The following is a 14932-nucleotide window of genomic DNA, read 5'->3' as shown; positions in this document are numbered from 1 at the left end:
CCTCTAAACTTTGAATCAAGTATAAGGAGCTATATAAAAGACAAAACAAAAATTCATGACCGTATGCAGTAAGGGGATCTTATCCTTTAGAGACTTTTTTTTTTTTTTTTTTTTTAATCATGTGTGAACTACTTTAGGACTTTAACAAATACATCTAGGTTCCATCAGGAAACTTGGACTTCTCCCTATATTCACCTAAATAACTGACCTATAATAGTTCAATCTGAGACCCAGTTTCCTCATCTGCAAACTGAAGAATTAAACTAGCTCCTAATTTTTTGTATGAATTAAAAATACGTGGGGAGTCTTGCTAATTAATTATCTTAATATCATCATATGAGACAAACATTTTACCATGAACTTTCTTTATCTGTGAGAGGGTTTAGATATTTGTATACCTTTAGTTTTCAGAGTTAGGAAGCATATATTGTTCACCAAAATCCATTATTTACCCTACAAATAATAAATTACCTGTTAATTCAGTAATTACCATAGCCAGATTCAGTTCTGAGGAGCCAATGTAAATTCTGGAAACTTATTGATACAGTTTTGATTATGAGGCACTCAGTCATGGTAGTCCTAAGCAGGGTCCATTTGTTTAAATCATTGCCATCATATTTTCTGTCTAGACATACCCTTTGGGAGCTGAATGGGTTATTTGGGAGATTGGAATTTTATAAAGCTAAATCAGATGTGGCAAGAAAATCTCTTGGACCGTCAAGATAATGTACAAATGTATATCATCAGTTTAGATACTAAGGAAATTTCCCTTCAGATTTTTTCTTTGCCATGATTTAGAGACAATCTAATGTAATGAAAAGTTTGCTTCAATGTGAGTTTTCTACGCATCATAGGAATACAGAATGGCAAAACAGAACCTTAGTTATTCTACCAAACACACAGATCGTTTAGCCTGTATTTACCTCCCCTCACATGTTTGATAAGGATTCACTTTACCTCTTAGAATAAGAATCTTCTAATGACAGTTATGGTTTTTTGTTGTTATTGTTGTTTGTTGTTGTTTTTTGAACAACCAATGTTTGCCTTCTTTTCCTTGAATCACATTTTTATGGTAGGATGAATTTTACTCAATTCTGAAATAATGCTTCAAAATCTACCAGATTTTTCTTTTTTCTTTTTGGCCCATGGTAGCAGTGTACCAGTAGATGATAATGATGATGATTTTTTTTTTTTTTTTTTTTTGGCCCATGATAGCAGTGTACCAGTAGATGATTAGGGACATTATCTAAATATAATTAAGTTGAATTCACTAGACTTTTTGGAGGACATCGTTGGAGTATGTATTGTTCTGGTACTTTTAGTACTTGTTTCCTTATATATGGTTGTGTTTCTGTCTGATATAGACTTCCTAGGAGAAATAATTTCAAACTTACATATTCACTTTTTAATCTATGGTCATTCCCCCACACCCCACCTATTTATACCATTATGCTGAGAGCTTTATTCTAATGTCTGACTTTTATTAATGCGAAAGATTATAACTATACTACAGATGCTGTCTATATAGGTGGCATGCCATGTTTTCATTCATTTGGTTCCTCAGTGTGTAAGTATGAGGCAGACAAAAACGTAGAAAGAATATCTGAAGTCTTTTCCTTCTTCCCCTCCCCACTAAGCTGATCCTCATAGGCGAGGCACACTATCCTTTATAAAAGTGCTAGCAAGGATATACACTAGAAAAGTGTTCCTTTAGATATGCACTAATGGGAATATACACTAAAAGGTGTTTCTTTTAGAATTTCAGAGTGCTCCCACTGACAATGTTGGTTTAGATGGAATTTACTACATAGTGAGTTCTGTCCAAAATAACCATCCAAAACTCTTAGCAGACAAAAGAATACATTAGCAAGAGTCTTGGAATGTTTTAAACAATTTGCATTTTACTATCTTTGTTTTATTTGTGTTTCAAATTGGGGATCAGATATATGTTGAATATATATTTTTTAAATTTATAAACTATTCATTGTAGCGTGAAGGAATTATAAGAGTTGAAAGATACATTGTTAAAAATATTAACAAATTCAAGTTAATTTTGGTTTGTGCTATGCATCATAGCTCTGTAAAATAAACTTATCCAGCTTTCAAATACATTAAGAAATCATCCCCATTTTACAAAGGATCATCCATAGCCCAAACCTCAGTATCATGCAATATTTTCATGTGAAAAATCTGCACTTGTACCCCCAAATCTAAAATAAAAGTTGAAATTGTTAATATAAATAAATAAATAAATGGAATGGAATAATTCTGATTTTAGGTATAACAGCTGCAGCAATGGCTGAGGCGATGAAACTGCAGAAGATGAAGCTTATGGCTATGAACACTCTTCAGGGAAATGGAAGCCAAAATGGGACTGAATCAGAGCCTGATGATCTTAATTCTAACACAGGTGAGTGTCTTCCAGAATTCCAGACAGGTGACTCTTACTGTTTTATTGTGGGGCAGGAGAGAGGCAGGATGAGGATGGAGGAGAGAATAATATGTCTACTTTGGTTATAAAGGTACTCAAGAGGGATGCTTAGCCCTATTGCTAACATTTGTACACTGAAATTAGAAAACAGTTACAAGTCTTAATCTCGTTTTGGAAACATTTAGTTATCTTCACTGCTTTGCTGTGGTGGAATTGAATTATAATTCCTATAGTGCTAGCCATTGTGCTCTCTGCCTGACAAAGACTGCTGCACTCCAGCATCACCCCAGGTTTCTTACTCCATCCTATTCTAAATAATTTACCACTGAAAGGCAATGCTGAGAGTCCAGGTTGGCTGGGCTGAAGTCTTTTCAGCTGGAGTACCACCTCCTTAGCTAAAGGAAAGTGCTGGGTGATTCCAGGCATTATCAACAGGGACTAATGAAAAGAGGTAGAACAGGGAGCAGGCAAAGAAGAAAAGATGGATGAAGGGAAAAGAAAACAGAGGTGACTTGTAGAGTGGAAAGTCCTCTCCTCTCATGTTACTTGTTTCTTTCTTTTACCCCGTGATCATTTTACCTTGGCCTTGATCATAAGACCCCTCAGATCTCTTTTGAAGGTAGGTGGGATTATAACTATCAACACACATGAATGAATGGATGGACGGATGGAAAGATGGATGGATGGATAAGTGGAAGGATGGACACATAAATAAAGGAAAGATTTAAGAAGTATCCAATTTTATTTTAGATTTAGGAGTACATGTGCAGGTTTGTTAAATAGGTAAATATTTGATTTGGGGTTTTGGTGTACATAGTGATTATTTTGTCACTTAGGTACTAAAGATAGTCCCCGACAGTTTTATTTCTTTTCTGAACTTCTCCCTGCTACCCCCTCCTCCCTCAAATAGGCCCCAGTGCCTGTTGTTCCCTTTTTTTCTGTTCATATGTTCTCATCATTTAGCTCCCACTTGTGAGTGAGAACATGCAGTATTTGATTTTATGTTCCTACATCAGTTTGCTATTGATAATGGCCTCACTCCATCCATGTTCCTGCAAAGGAAATGATCTCATTGTTTTTTATTGCTGCATAGTATTCCATAGTGCACATTTACCACATTTTCTTTATCCACTCATTGATGGACATTCAGGTTGATTCCATGTCTTTGCTATTGTGAAAAGCGCTGCAATGAACATATGTGTGCATGTATCTTAATGGTAGAACAATTTATATTCCTTTGGGTGTATAACCAGTAGTGGGATGGTTGGATCAAATAGTACTTCTGTTTTTAGTTCTTTGAGGAATCACCACACTGCTTTCCCTAATGGTTGAACTAATTTACCCTTCCATCAGCAGTGTATAAACATTCCCCTTTCTCTACAACCTTGTCAGCATCTCTTATTTTTTGACTTTATAGTAATAGCCATTCTGACTGGTGTGAGATGTTGTCTCCTTGTGGTTTTGATTTGCATTTCTCTAATAATCAATGGTGTTGAGCTTTTTTCATTTGTTTCTTGGTCACATGTATGTCTTCTTTAGAAAAGTGTCTGTTCATGTACTTTGCCCACATTTGAACAGGGTTGCTTTTTGCTTGAACATTTGTTTAAGTTCCATGAAGATTCTTGATATTAGACCTTTGTCAGATGTATAGACTGAAAATATTTTCTCCCATTCTCTAGCTTGCCTTCTTGTTCTTTTGACAGTTTCTTTTGCTATTCAGAAGCTCTTGACTTTAATTAGGTCCCATTTCTCACATTTTGCTTTTGTTGCAATTGCTTTTGGCATCTTCTTCATGAAATCTTTGCTAGTTCTTATGTCCAAAATGGTATTTCCTAGGTTATCTCCCAAGGTTTTTACAGTTTGAGTTTTTATATTTAGGAATTTAATCCACTTTGAGTTGATTTTTTGTATATGCTGTAAAGAAGGAGTCCAATTTCAGTCTTCTGCATACAGCTAGCCTGTTACACCAGCACCATTTATTGAACAGGGTGTTCTTTTCCATTGCTTGTTTTGTCAACTTTATTAAAGATCAGATGGTTTCAGGTCTGTGACTTTATTTCTGGGTTAGCTATTCTGTAACGTTGGTCTATGTGTTTGCTTTGTACCTGTAGTATGCAGTTTTGTTTACTGTAGCCGTGTAATATAATTTGAAGGCAAGTAATGTGATGCCTTCAGCTTTGTTCTTTTTTTTTTTTTTTTTTTTTTTTTTTTTTTTTTTTTTTTGAGACGGAGTCTTGCTCTGCCGCCCAGGCTGGAGTGCAGTGGCCGGCTCTCAGCTCACTGCAAGCTCCGCCTCCCGGGTTCACGCCATTCTCCTGTCTCAGCCTCCCGAGTAGCTGGGACTACAGGCGCCCGCCTCGTCGCCCGGCTAGTTTTTTTTTTTTTTTTGTATTTTTTAGTAGAGACGGGGTTTCACCGTATTAGCCAGGATGGTCTCGATCTCCTGACCTCGTGATCCGCCCGTCTCGGCCTCCCAAAGTGCTGGGATTACAGGCTTGAGCCACCGCGCCCGGCCAGCTTTGTTCTTTTTGCTTAGGATTGCTTTGGGTATTTGGGATCTTTTTTGGTTCCATATGAATTTTAGAATATGTGAAGATATTATTGATAGTTTGATAGTAATAGCATTAAATCAGGAAATTGCTTTGGGCAGTATGGCCATTTTAGCAATATTATTTTTCCTATCCAAGAACATGAAATGTTTTTCCATTTGGTAATGAATTGACTCAGCATTTGTTTGTCTGGAAAGGATCTTATGTCTCCTCCTTCACTTATGAAGCTTAGTTTGGCCAAATATGAATTTTTTTTTTTTTTTTTTTTTTTTTTTTGAGACAGAGTCTCACTCTATCGCTCAGGTTGGAGTGCAGTAGCACGATCTCAGCTCAATACAACCTCTGCTTCCTGGGTTCAAGCAATTCTCCCTGTCTCAGCCTCCCAAGTAGCTAAGATTACAGGGGCCTGCCACCACGCATGGCTAATTTTTTGTATTTTTAGTAGAGAAGGGGTTTCACCTTGTTGGCCAGACTAGTCTCAAACTCCTGATCTCAGGTGATCCACCTGCCTCGGCGTCCCAAAGTGCTGGGATTATAGGTGTGAGATACCATGCCCAGTCACGTATATGAAATTCTTGGTTGGAATTTCCTTTCTGTATCAGTGTTGACTATAGGCCCCCAACTCTTCTGGCTTGTGGGGTTTCTGCTGAGAGATTTGCTGTTATTCTGATGGGCTTCCTTATGTAGGTGACCTGTCCTTTTTCTCTAGCTGCCTTTACCATTTTTTCTTACATGTCAGCCTTGTAGAATCTGATGATTATGTGTCTTGGGGAAAATCTTCATGTGAAGTGCTTGTGGGAGTTTACAAAATTCCACATTTCTCAGATATTTTGTTTGTACCTTTTCATTTTTTTTCTTTTTAAAAAATGATCAAAAGACTGAAATTTTGTTAGATAAAGATGCTATTTGTAGAGGAACATATGGAGATTCTAGCAATTGTTGCCCGATTGGCTACCAGTGGCAGAGTTGGGTGGTGGTGGCCAAGTTTGGGTCAAAGCAGGACTGCTGGACCAGAAGCTGGAGCTGAGCCCTGGCTGAAAAGCAGTGGTGGAACAATGTTAATGCTCCCTGGCGTTGCAACTATGGCCTCTATTGGTGCTGTGACACCTGTGCTGTTTTGTCCCAGGGTCCAAGACTTGTGGAGGTCCTCTTGGACTTGGGAGTTGCTCCCACAAAACCTTCAGGTGACTCTTTGCCTCAGTCTAAAAGTGTGGTGGAAGGGTGCGGGGGAGCAGAGTGATCCCCTATTCCCAGTCTTGCACAGGTCCCTGTGGGGAGCAGGAATCTCCCTGGGGCCTCTCACTCACTCAGCCTTTCCATGTTTGAGAGGTTCTCCTAGCCATTTTAACAATATTGATTCTTCCTATTGAAGAACATGAAATGTTTTTCCATTTGGTAATGAATTCCCTCAGCATTTGCTTGTCTGAAAAGGATTTTATTTCTCCTTCGCTTACGAAGCTTAGTTTGGCTGGATATGAAATCCTATTTTTTTTTCCATTTATATATATATATATATATATATATTTTTTTTTTTATTATACTTTAAGTTCTAGGGTACATGTGCATAACGTGCAGGTTTGTTACATATGTATACTTATGCCATGTTGGTGTGCTGCACCCATCAACTCGTCAGCACCCATCAATTCATCATTTATATCTTGTATAACTCCCCAATGCAAGCCCTCCCTCCTCCCCCCTCCCCCCTCCCCATGATAGGCCCCTGTGCGTGATGTTCCCCTTCCCGAGTCCAAGTGATCTCATTGTTCAGTTCCCACCTATGAGTGAGAACATGCGGTGTTTGGTTTTCTGTTCTTGTGATAGTTTGCTAAGAATGCTGGTTTCCAGCTGCATCCATGTCCCTACAAAGGACGCAAACTCATCCTTTTTTATGGCTGCATAGTATTCCATGGTGTATATGTGCCACATTTTCTTAATCCAGTCTGTCACAGATGGACATTTGGGTTGATTCCAAGTCTTTGCTATTGTGAATAGTGCCGCAATAAACATACGTGTACATGTGTCTTCGTAGTAGAATAATTTATAATCCTTTGGGTATATACCCAGTAGTGGGATGGCTGGGTCATATGGTACATCTAGTTCTAGATCCTTAAGGAATTGCCATACTGTTTTCCATAATGGTTGAACTAGTTTACAATCCCACCAACAGTGTAAAAGTGTTCCTATTTCTCCACATCCTCTCCAACACCTGTTGTTTCCTGACTTCTTAATGATTGCCATTCTAACTGGTGTGAGATGGTATCTCATTGTGGTTTTGATTTGCATTTCTCTGATGGCGAGTGATGATGAGCATTTTTTCATGTGTCTGTTGGCTGTATGAATATCTTCTTTTGAGAAATGTCTGTTCATATCCTTTCCCCACTTTTTGATGGGGTTGTTTGTTTTTTTCTCGTATATTTGTTTGAGTTCTTTGTAGATTCTGGATATTAGCCCTTTGTCAGATGAGTAGGTTGCAAAAATTTTCTCCCATTCTGTAGGTTGCCTGTTCACTCTGATGGTAGTTTCTTTTGCTGTGCAGAAGCTCTTTAGTTTAATTAGATCCCATTTGTCAATTTTGGCTTTTGCTGCCGTTGCTTTTGGTGTTTTAGACATGAAGTCCTTACCCATGCCTATGTCCTGAATGGTACTACCTAGATTTTCTTCTAGGGTTTTTATGGTATTAGGTCTAACATTTAAGTCTCTAATCCATCTTGAATTAATCTTCGTATAAGGGGTAAGGAAAGGATCCAGTTTCAGCTTTCTACTTATGGCTAGCCAATTTTCCCAGCACCATTTATTAAATAGGGAATCCTTTCCCCATTTCTTTTTTCTCTCAGGTTTGTCAAAGATCAGATGGCTGTAGATGTGTGGTATTATTTCTGAGGACTCTGTTCTGTTCCATTGATCTATATCTCTGTTTTGGTACCAGTACCATGCTGTTTTGGTTACTGTAGCCTTGAAGTATAGTTTGAAGTCAGGTAGCGTGACGCCTCCAGCTTTGTCCTTTTGACTTAGGATTGTCTTGGCAATGCGGGCTCTTTTTTGATTCCATATGAACTTTAAAGCAGTTTTTTCCAATTCTGTGAAGAAACTCATTGGTAGCTTGATGGGGATGGCATTGAATCTATAAATAACCTTGGGGAGTATGGCCATTTTCACGATATTGATTCTTCCTATCCATGAGCATGGTATGTTCTTCCATTTGTTTGTGTCCTCTTTTATTTCACTGAGCAGTGGTTTGTAGTTCTCCTTGAAGAGGTCCTTTACATCCCTTGTAAGCTGGATTCCTAGGTATTTTATTCTCTTTGAAGCAATTGTGAATGGAAGTTCATTCCTGATTTGGCTCTCTGCTTGTCTGTTACTGGTGTATAAGAATGCTTGTGATTTTTGCACATTAATTTTGTATCCGGAGACTTTGCTGAAGTTGCTTATCAGCTTAAGGAGATTTTGGGCTGAGACGATGGGGTTTTCTAAATATACAATCATGTCATCTGCAAACAGGGACAATTTGACTTCTTCTTTTCCTAACTGGATACCCTTGATTTCTTTCTCTTGCCTGATTGCCCTAGCCAGAACTTCCAACACTATGTTGAATAGGAGTGGTGAGAGAGGGCATCCCTGTCTTGTGCCAGTTTTCAAAGGGAATTTTTCCAGTTTTTGCCCATTCAGTATGATATTAGCTGTGGGTTTGTCATAAATAGCTCTTATTATTTTGAGGTACGTTCCATCAATACCGAATTTATTGAGCGTTTTTAGCATGAAGGGCTGTTGAATTTTGTCAAAAGCCTTTTCTGCATCTATTGAGACAATCATGTGGTTCTTGTCTTTGGTTCTGTTTATATGCTGGATTACGTTTATTGATTTGCGAATGTTGAACCAGCCTTGCATCCCAGGGATGAAGCTCACTTGATCATGGTGGATAAGCTTTTTGATGTGCTGCTGAATCCGGTTTGCCAGTATTTTATTGAGAATTTTTGCATCAATGTTCATCAGGGATATTGGTCTAAAATTCTCTTTTTTTGATGTGTCTCTGCCAGGCTTTGGTATCAGGATGATGTTGGCCTCATAAAATGAGTTAGGGAGGATTCCCTCTTTTTTTATTGATTGGAATAGTTTCAGAAGGAATGGTACCAGCTCCTCCTTGTACCTCTGGTAGAATTCAGCTGTGAATCCATCTGGTCCTGGACTTTTTTTGGTGGGTAGGCTGTTAATTGTTGCCTCAATTTCAGAGCCTACTATTGGTCTATTCAGGGATTCAACTTCTTCCTGGTTTAGCCTTGGGAGAGTGTAAGTGTCCAGGAATTTATCCATTTCTTCTAGATTTTCTAGTTGATTTGCGTAGAGGCATTTATAGTATTCTCTGATGGTAGTTTGTATTTCTGTGGGGTCAGTGGTGATATCCCCTTTATCATTTTTTATTGCATCTATTTGATTCCTCTCTCTTTTCTTCTTTATTAGCCTTGCTAGCGGTCTGTCAATTTTGTTGATCTTTTCAAAAAACCAACTCCTGGATTCATTGATTTTTTGGAGGGTTTTTTGTGTCTCTATCTCCTTCAGTTCGGCTCTGATCTTAGTTATTTCTTGCCTTCTGCTAGCTTTTGAATGTGTTTGCTCTTGCCTCTCTAGTTCTTTTAATTGTGATGTTAGAGTGTCAATTTTAGATCTTTCCTGCTTTCTCTTGTGGGCATTTAGTGCTATACATTTCCCTCTACACACTGCTTTAAATGTGTCCCAGAGATTCTGGTATGTTGTATCTTTGTTCTCATTGGTTTCAAAGAACATCTTTATTTCCGCTTTCATTTCGTTATGTACCCAGTAGTCATTCAGGAGCAGGTTGTTCAGTTTCCATGTAGTTGAGCGGTTTTGATTGAGTTTCTTAGTCCTGAGTTCTAGTTTGATTGCACTGTGGTCTGAGAGACAGTTTGTTATAATTTCTGTTCTTTTACATTTGCTGAGGAGTGCTTTACTTCCAATTATGTGGTCAATTTTGGAATAAGTGCGATGTGGTGCTGAGAAGAATGTATATTCTGTTGATTTGGGGTGGAGTGTTCTATAGATATCTATTAGGTCCGCTTGGTGCAGAGATGAGTTCAATTCCTGGATATCCTTGTTAACTTTCTGTCTCGTTGATCTGTCTAATGTTGACAGCGGAGTGTTGAAGTCTCCCATTATTATTGTATGGGAGTCTAAGTCTCTTTGTAAGTCTCTAAGGACTTGCTTAATGAATCTGGGTGCTCCTGTATTGGGTGCATATATATTTAGGAGAGTTAGCTCTTCCTGTTTAATTGATCCCTTTACCATTATGTAATGGCCTTCTTTCTCTCTTTTCATCTTTGATGGTTTAAAGTCTGTTTTATCAGAGACAAGGATTGCAACCCCTGCTTTTTTTTGTTCTCCATTTGCTTGGTAGATCTTCCTCCATCCCTTTATTTTGAGCCTATGTATGTCTCTGCATGTGAGATGGGTCTCCTGAATACAGCAGACTGATGGGTCTTGACTCTTTATCCAGTTTGCCAGTCTGTGTCTTTTAATTGGAGCATTTAGTCCATTAACATTTAAGGTTAATATTGTTATGTGTGAACTTGATCCTGCCATTATGATATTAACTGGTTATTTTGCTCGTTAGTCGATGCAGTTTCTTCCTAGCCTCGATGGTCTTTACATTTTGGCATGTTTTTGTGATGGCTGGTACCGGTTGTTCGTTTCCATGTTTAGGGCTTCCTTCAGGGTCTCTTGTAAGGCAGGCCTGGTGGTGACAAAATCTCTAAGCATTTGCTTATCTGTAAAGGATTTTATTTCTCCTTCACTTATGAAACTTAGTTTGGCTGGATATGAAATTCTAGGTTTAAAATTCTTTTCTTTAAGAACGTTGAATATTGGCCCCCACTCTCTTCTGGCTTGTAGAGTTTCTGCCGAGAGATCTGCTGTTATTCTGATGGGCTTCCCTTTGTGGGTTACCCGACCTTTCTCTCTGGCTGCCCTTAAGATTTTTTCCTTCATTTCAACTTTGGTGAATCTGGCAATGATGTCTTGGAGTTGCTCTTCTGGAGGAGTATCTTTGTGGCGTTCTCTGTATTTCCTGAATTTGAATGTTGTCCTGCCCTACTAGGTTGGGGAAGTTCTCCTGGATGATATCCTGAAGAGTGTTTTCCAACTTGGTTCCATTTTCCCCCTCACTTTCAGGCACCCCAATCAGACGTAGATTTGGTCTTTTTACGTAATCCCATACTTCTTGCAGGCTTTGCTCATTTCTTTTTCTTCTTTTTTCTTTTGGTTTCTCTTCTCGCTTCATTTCATTCATTTGATCTTCAATCGCTGATACTCTTTCTTCCAGTTGATCGAGTCGGTTACTGAAGCTTGTGCATTTGTCACGTATTTCTCGTGTCATGGTTTTCATCTCTGTCATTTCGTTTATGATCTTCTCTGCATTAATTAGTCTAGCTGTCAATTCTTCCACTCTTTTTTCAAGATTTTTAGTTTCTTTGCGCTGGGTACGTAATTCCTCCTTTAGCTCTGATAAGTTTGATGGACTGAAGCCTTCTTCTCTCCTCTCGTCCAAGTCATTCTCTGACCAGCTTTGATCCGTTGCTGGCGATGGGCTGCGCTCCTTTGCAGGGGGAGATGCGCTCTTATTTTTTGAATTTCCAGCTTTTCTGCCCTGCTTCTTCCCCATCTTTGTGGTTTTATCTGTCTCTGGTCTTTGATGGTGGTGACGTACTGATGGGGTTTTGGTATAGGTGTCCTTCCTGTTTGATAGTTTTCCTTCTGACAGTCAGAAGGACTGTCTGTTGGTCTGTTGGAGATTGCTTGAGGTCCACTCCAGACCCTGTTTGCCTGGGTAACAGCAGCAGAGGTTGCCGAAGATAGAATATTGCTGAACAGCGAGTGTACCTGTCTGATTCTTCCTTTGGAAGTTTCCTCTCAGGGGTGTACTCCACCCTGTGAGGTGTGGGGTGTCAGACTGCCCCTAGTGGGGGATTTCTCCCAGCTAGGCTACTCAGGGGTCAGAGACACACCTGAGCAGGCAGTCTGTCCGTTCTCAGATCTCAACCTCCGCGTTGGGAGATCCACGGCTCTCCCCAAAGCTGTCAGACAGAGTCGTTCGCGTCTGCACCGGCTCCCGCTACTTCCCCTGTTGGTCTTCAGCTGTGCGCTGTCCCCAGAGGTGGAGACTACAGAGACAGGCAGGCTTCCTTGAGCTGCTGTGAGCTCCACCCAGTTCGAGCTTCCCAGCGGCTTTGTTTACCTACTTAAGCCTCAGCAATGGCGGGCGCCCCTCCCCCAGCCTCGCTGCTGCCTTGCGGATAGATCGCGGCAGACTGCTGTGTTAGCAGTGAGGGAGGCTTCGTGGGCGTGGGACCCTCCCGGCCAGGATTGGGATATATTCTCCTGGTGTGCCTGTATGCTTACAGCGCAGTATTGGGGTGGGAGTTACCCGATTTTCCAGGTGTTGTGTGTCTCAGTTCCCCTGGCTAGGAAAACGGATCCCCTTCCCCCTTGCGCTTCCAGGTGAGGCGATGCCTCGCCCTGCTTCAGCTCTCGCTGGTCAGGCTGCAGCAGCTGACCAGCACCGATTGTCCGGCACTCCCTAGTGAGACGACCCCAGTACCTCAGTTGAAAATGCAGAAATCACCGGTCTTCTGTGTCGCTTGCACTGGGAGTTGGAGACTGGAGCTGTTCCTATTCGGCCATCTTGCTCCGCCCCCCCCCCTTTTTTTTTTTTTTTGAGACAGAGTCTCGTTCTATCACCCAGGCTGGAGTGCAGTGGCATAATTTTGGCTCACTACAACCTCTGCCTCCTGGGTTCAAGCAATTCTCCCTGCCTCAGCCTCCCAAGTAGCTGAGATTACAGGTGCCCACCACCACAGCCGGCTAATTTTTGTACTTTTAGTAGAGAAGGGTTTTCAATATGTTAGCCAGGCTAGTCTCGAACTCCTGACCTCAGGTGATCCACGTGCCTCGGCCTCCCAAAGTGCTGGGGTTACAGGTGTGAGCCACCGCACCCGGCCGATATTTTTTAAGATGCTGATATCTAACAGGTTAGTGGCCAGCTTTGTTCCTTTCTGTTCTTTGTTTCTGCCTGCTGCCTTGATGGATCCCTACATGATTTCTCTGTTGATTGGCCTGCACAGCAGTGTTCTCTAACCCTTTGCTTTCTTTTCCATAAGAGCAGTGCACATGAACTGCTTCTAGTTCAACGTCTTGGCCCTGTCCCCCAAACATTTTTAGAAAAAAAAAAAAAAGCAATTAAAGATGGTTTTAGGATCCAAAGATTTCCAAACTAATTCTGCAATTTAATTCAATATAATATGATAGGTAAATTGGCAGCAGCTTTACATCTCTTTTTCTAGACTCCTGGAAATTCAAGCATGGTGGGGCTTTATTTTTCAGGGAAGTGGTAAGAGCAATTAAAGAGGAAAATTATTGAATGAAACCAGTATGAGAAACTCCTCTGACTTTAAGACAGGGTAGATTGACTCATGTAAAATTACAATTTTCATGGTGAAATACAAGATGAGAACTGCACTTCAACCAGTGCTAACAGTGACTTTTTCCTACACAGCCTGGATGCGATTTACTGGGGAATCAATGGAAAATGTGTATTTTATTGGGTTCTTGGAAACTGAAAACAACCCATAGATAAGAATAAACAACACTAAACAATAATAATAGCAACAGTAAGAATAGTTACTAGTTATTATGTACTAAGTATCTCACATAATAACTCATTTAATTTTTACCTGAATCTTGAGAAAAAGGTACTTTCAATACTCCCATCTTATAGATCAGGAAACAGAAGCACAAAGGTTCAGCCTTGCCCATAATCACAAAGCTAGTAAATTGCAGACCTAAGTTTGAGTCTTGGGTCTAGTTAAATCCAAAGTGTTTGCCTTTCCCACGTTATGCCTCCTCTTCAATCTTGGTTTGTAATGAGAAATTGACTTTATCAAAACCCTGGAATTAAAAAAAATATATTAAAATGAATATACAGTGAGAAAACTGATGATCAGTTTCCTAATCCTAATACCAGTTAACTCATACTGGCTTTCAAAACTTAAAGTAACTCAGAAGTGACCAATATTCTAAAGGAAGCCTCTTATAATCCAATGTTGTTATAAAGCAGTGTTTTCTACCAATAAAAATTAGTGAGAGTTCACACAGTAATTTCTTTCATGTTTGTCTCAGGAATACCATTTTCTGGAAAAAGATTTTCTACAATGTTTTTAATGTGTCTCCTTTGTAATGAGCTATCATATATGAGAGCTATACTGGTGCCTAATTTTAAACTTGCTAAATAGTTAATAATTTTCCTGTCTAGATATAATCTGGCCTAATTCTGAATATCTATCATTGTGATAAAATATAGATTTCCATCTGTGTACGATGTTATACTTGGTGCAATAGAACTTGAGTGACAGAAGTGATTGTCCTTGGCCATGCAGAGATTACAATCTAATTATCCTTATCTTGATGTAATGAAGCTGACTTGAAGTATAATAATAATAATTATTGTATAGGTTTAAATGAAGTTTCTGAAGCATTTCAAAGTCTGAATAAATGAAATCCCTGCTCTACTGGAAAGTGAAACTACTACAGTTTCCTAAATGATCGTTTGTAAATGAAAATTTATTTCAAGCATTTTAGAACCGAAAATTTTTGGTAATCTGGGGAGTAGTGTGTCTTGTTGCCCTTTGGGTCACCTATCTCACCATTTAAACTGAGATCAAAGACTGGGCTTGATTTCTCTTTGTTTCCAACTTTTATCTACTTTGGTGCCTTCCAAGAAGCAACAGAAATAGCTAATTCCAACAAGGGAGATCAGGGGTCATAGCATTTATGGTCTGATTACTAGTTATGGAAATGTTCTTTCTGAATGCTTATGGTTCAAGTAGGATTGGAAAATTGGCTATTTAATCCAAAGGAAAGCTAGATCTTGGAGAAACATTCAAACTTT

At 39.5% G+C, this 14932-nt stretch overlaps 1 protein-coding gene across 2 annotated transcripts in view; it reads left to right on the top strand.

The window, feature by feature from the left end:
• Positions 1–2268: 2268 nt before the first annotated feature.
• The window catches only part of LOC104655361 (dachshund homolog 2), a 194654-nt gene continuing 181990 nt past the window's right edge, over positions 2269–14932 (top strand). The window contains exon 1 of one of the 2 annotated variants that reach the window (XM_030934124.1): positions 2269–2410. In XM_030934124.1, the coding sequence (XP_030789984.1) occupies positions 2296–2410 (115 nt within the window). In that variant the 5' untranslated portion in view covers positions 2269–2295. The remainder of the gene's footprint in view (positions 2411–14932) is intronic. The other variant, XM_030934125.1, reaches the window with a different exon arrangement.

This window comes from Rhinopithecus roxellana, chromosome 7 (assembly GCF_007565055.1).
Source record: "Rhinopithecus roxellana isolate Shanxi Qingling chromosome 7, ASM756505v1, whole genome shotgun sequence".
In the NCBI taxonomy this organism is placed as follows: domain Eukaryota; kingdom Metazoa; phylum Chordata; class Mammalia; order Primates; family Cercopithecidae; genus Rhinopithecus; species Rhinopithecus roxellana.
Note: the sequence above shows the minus strand (reverse complement) of the source record. Positions and strands in the feature narration are given on the sequence as shown.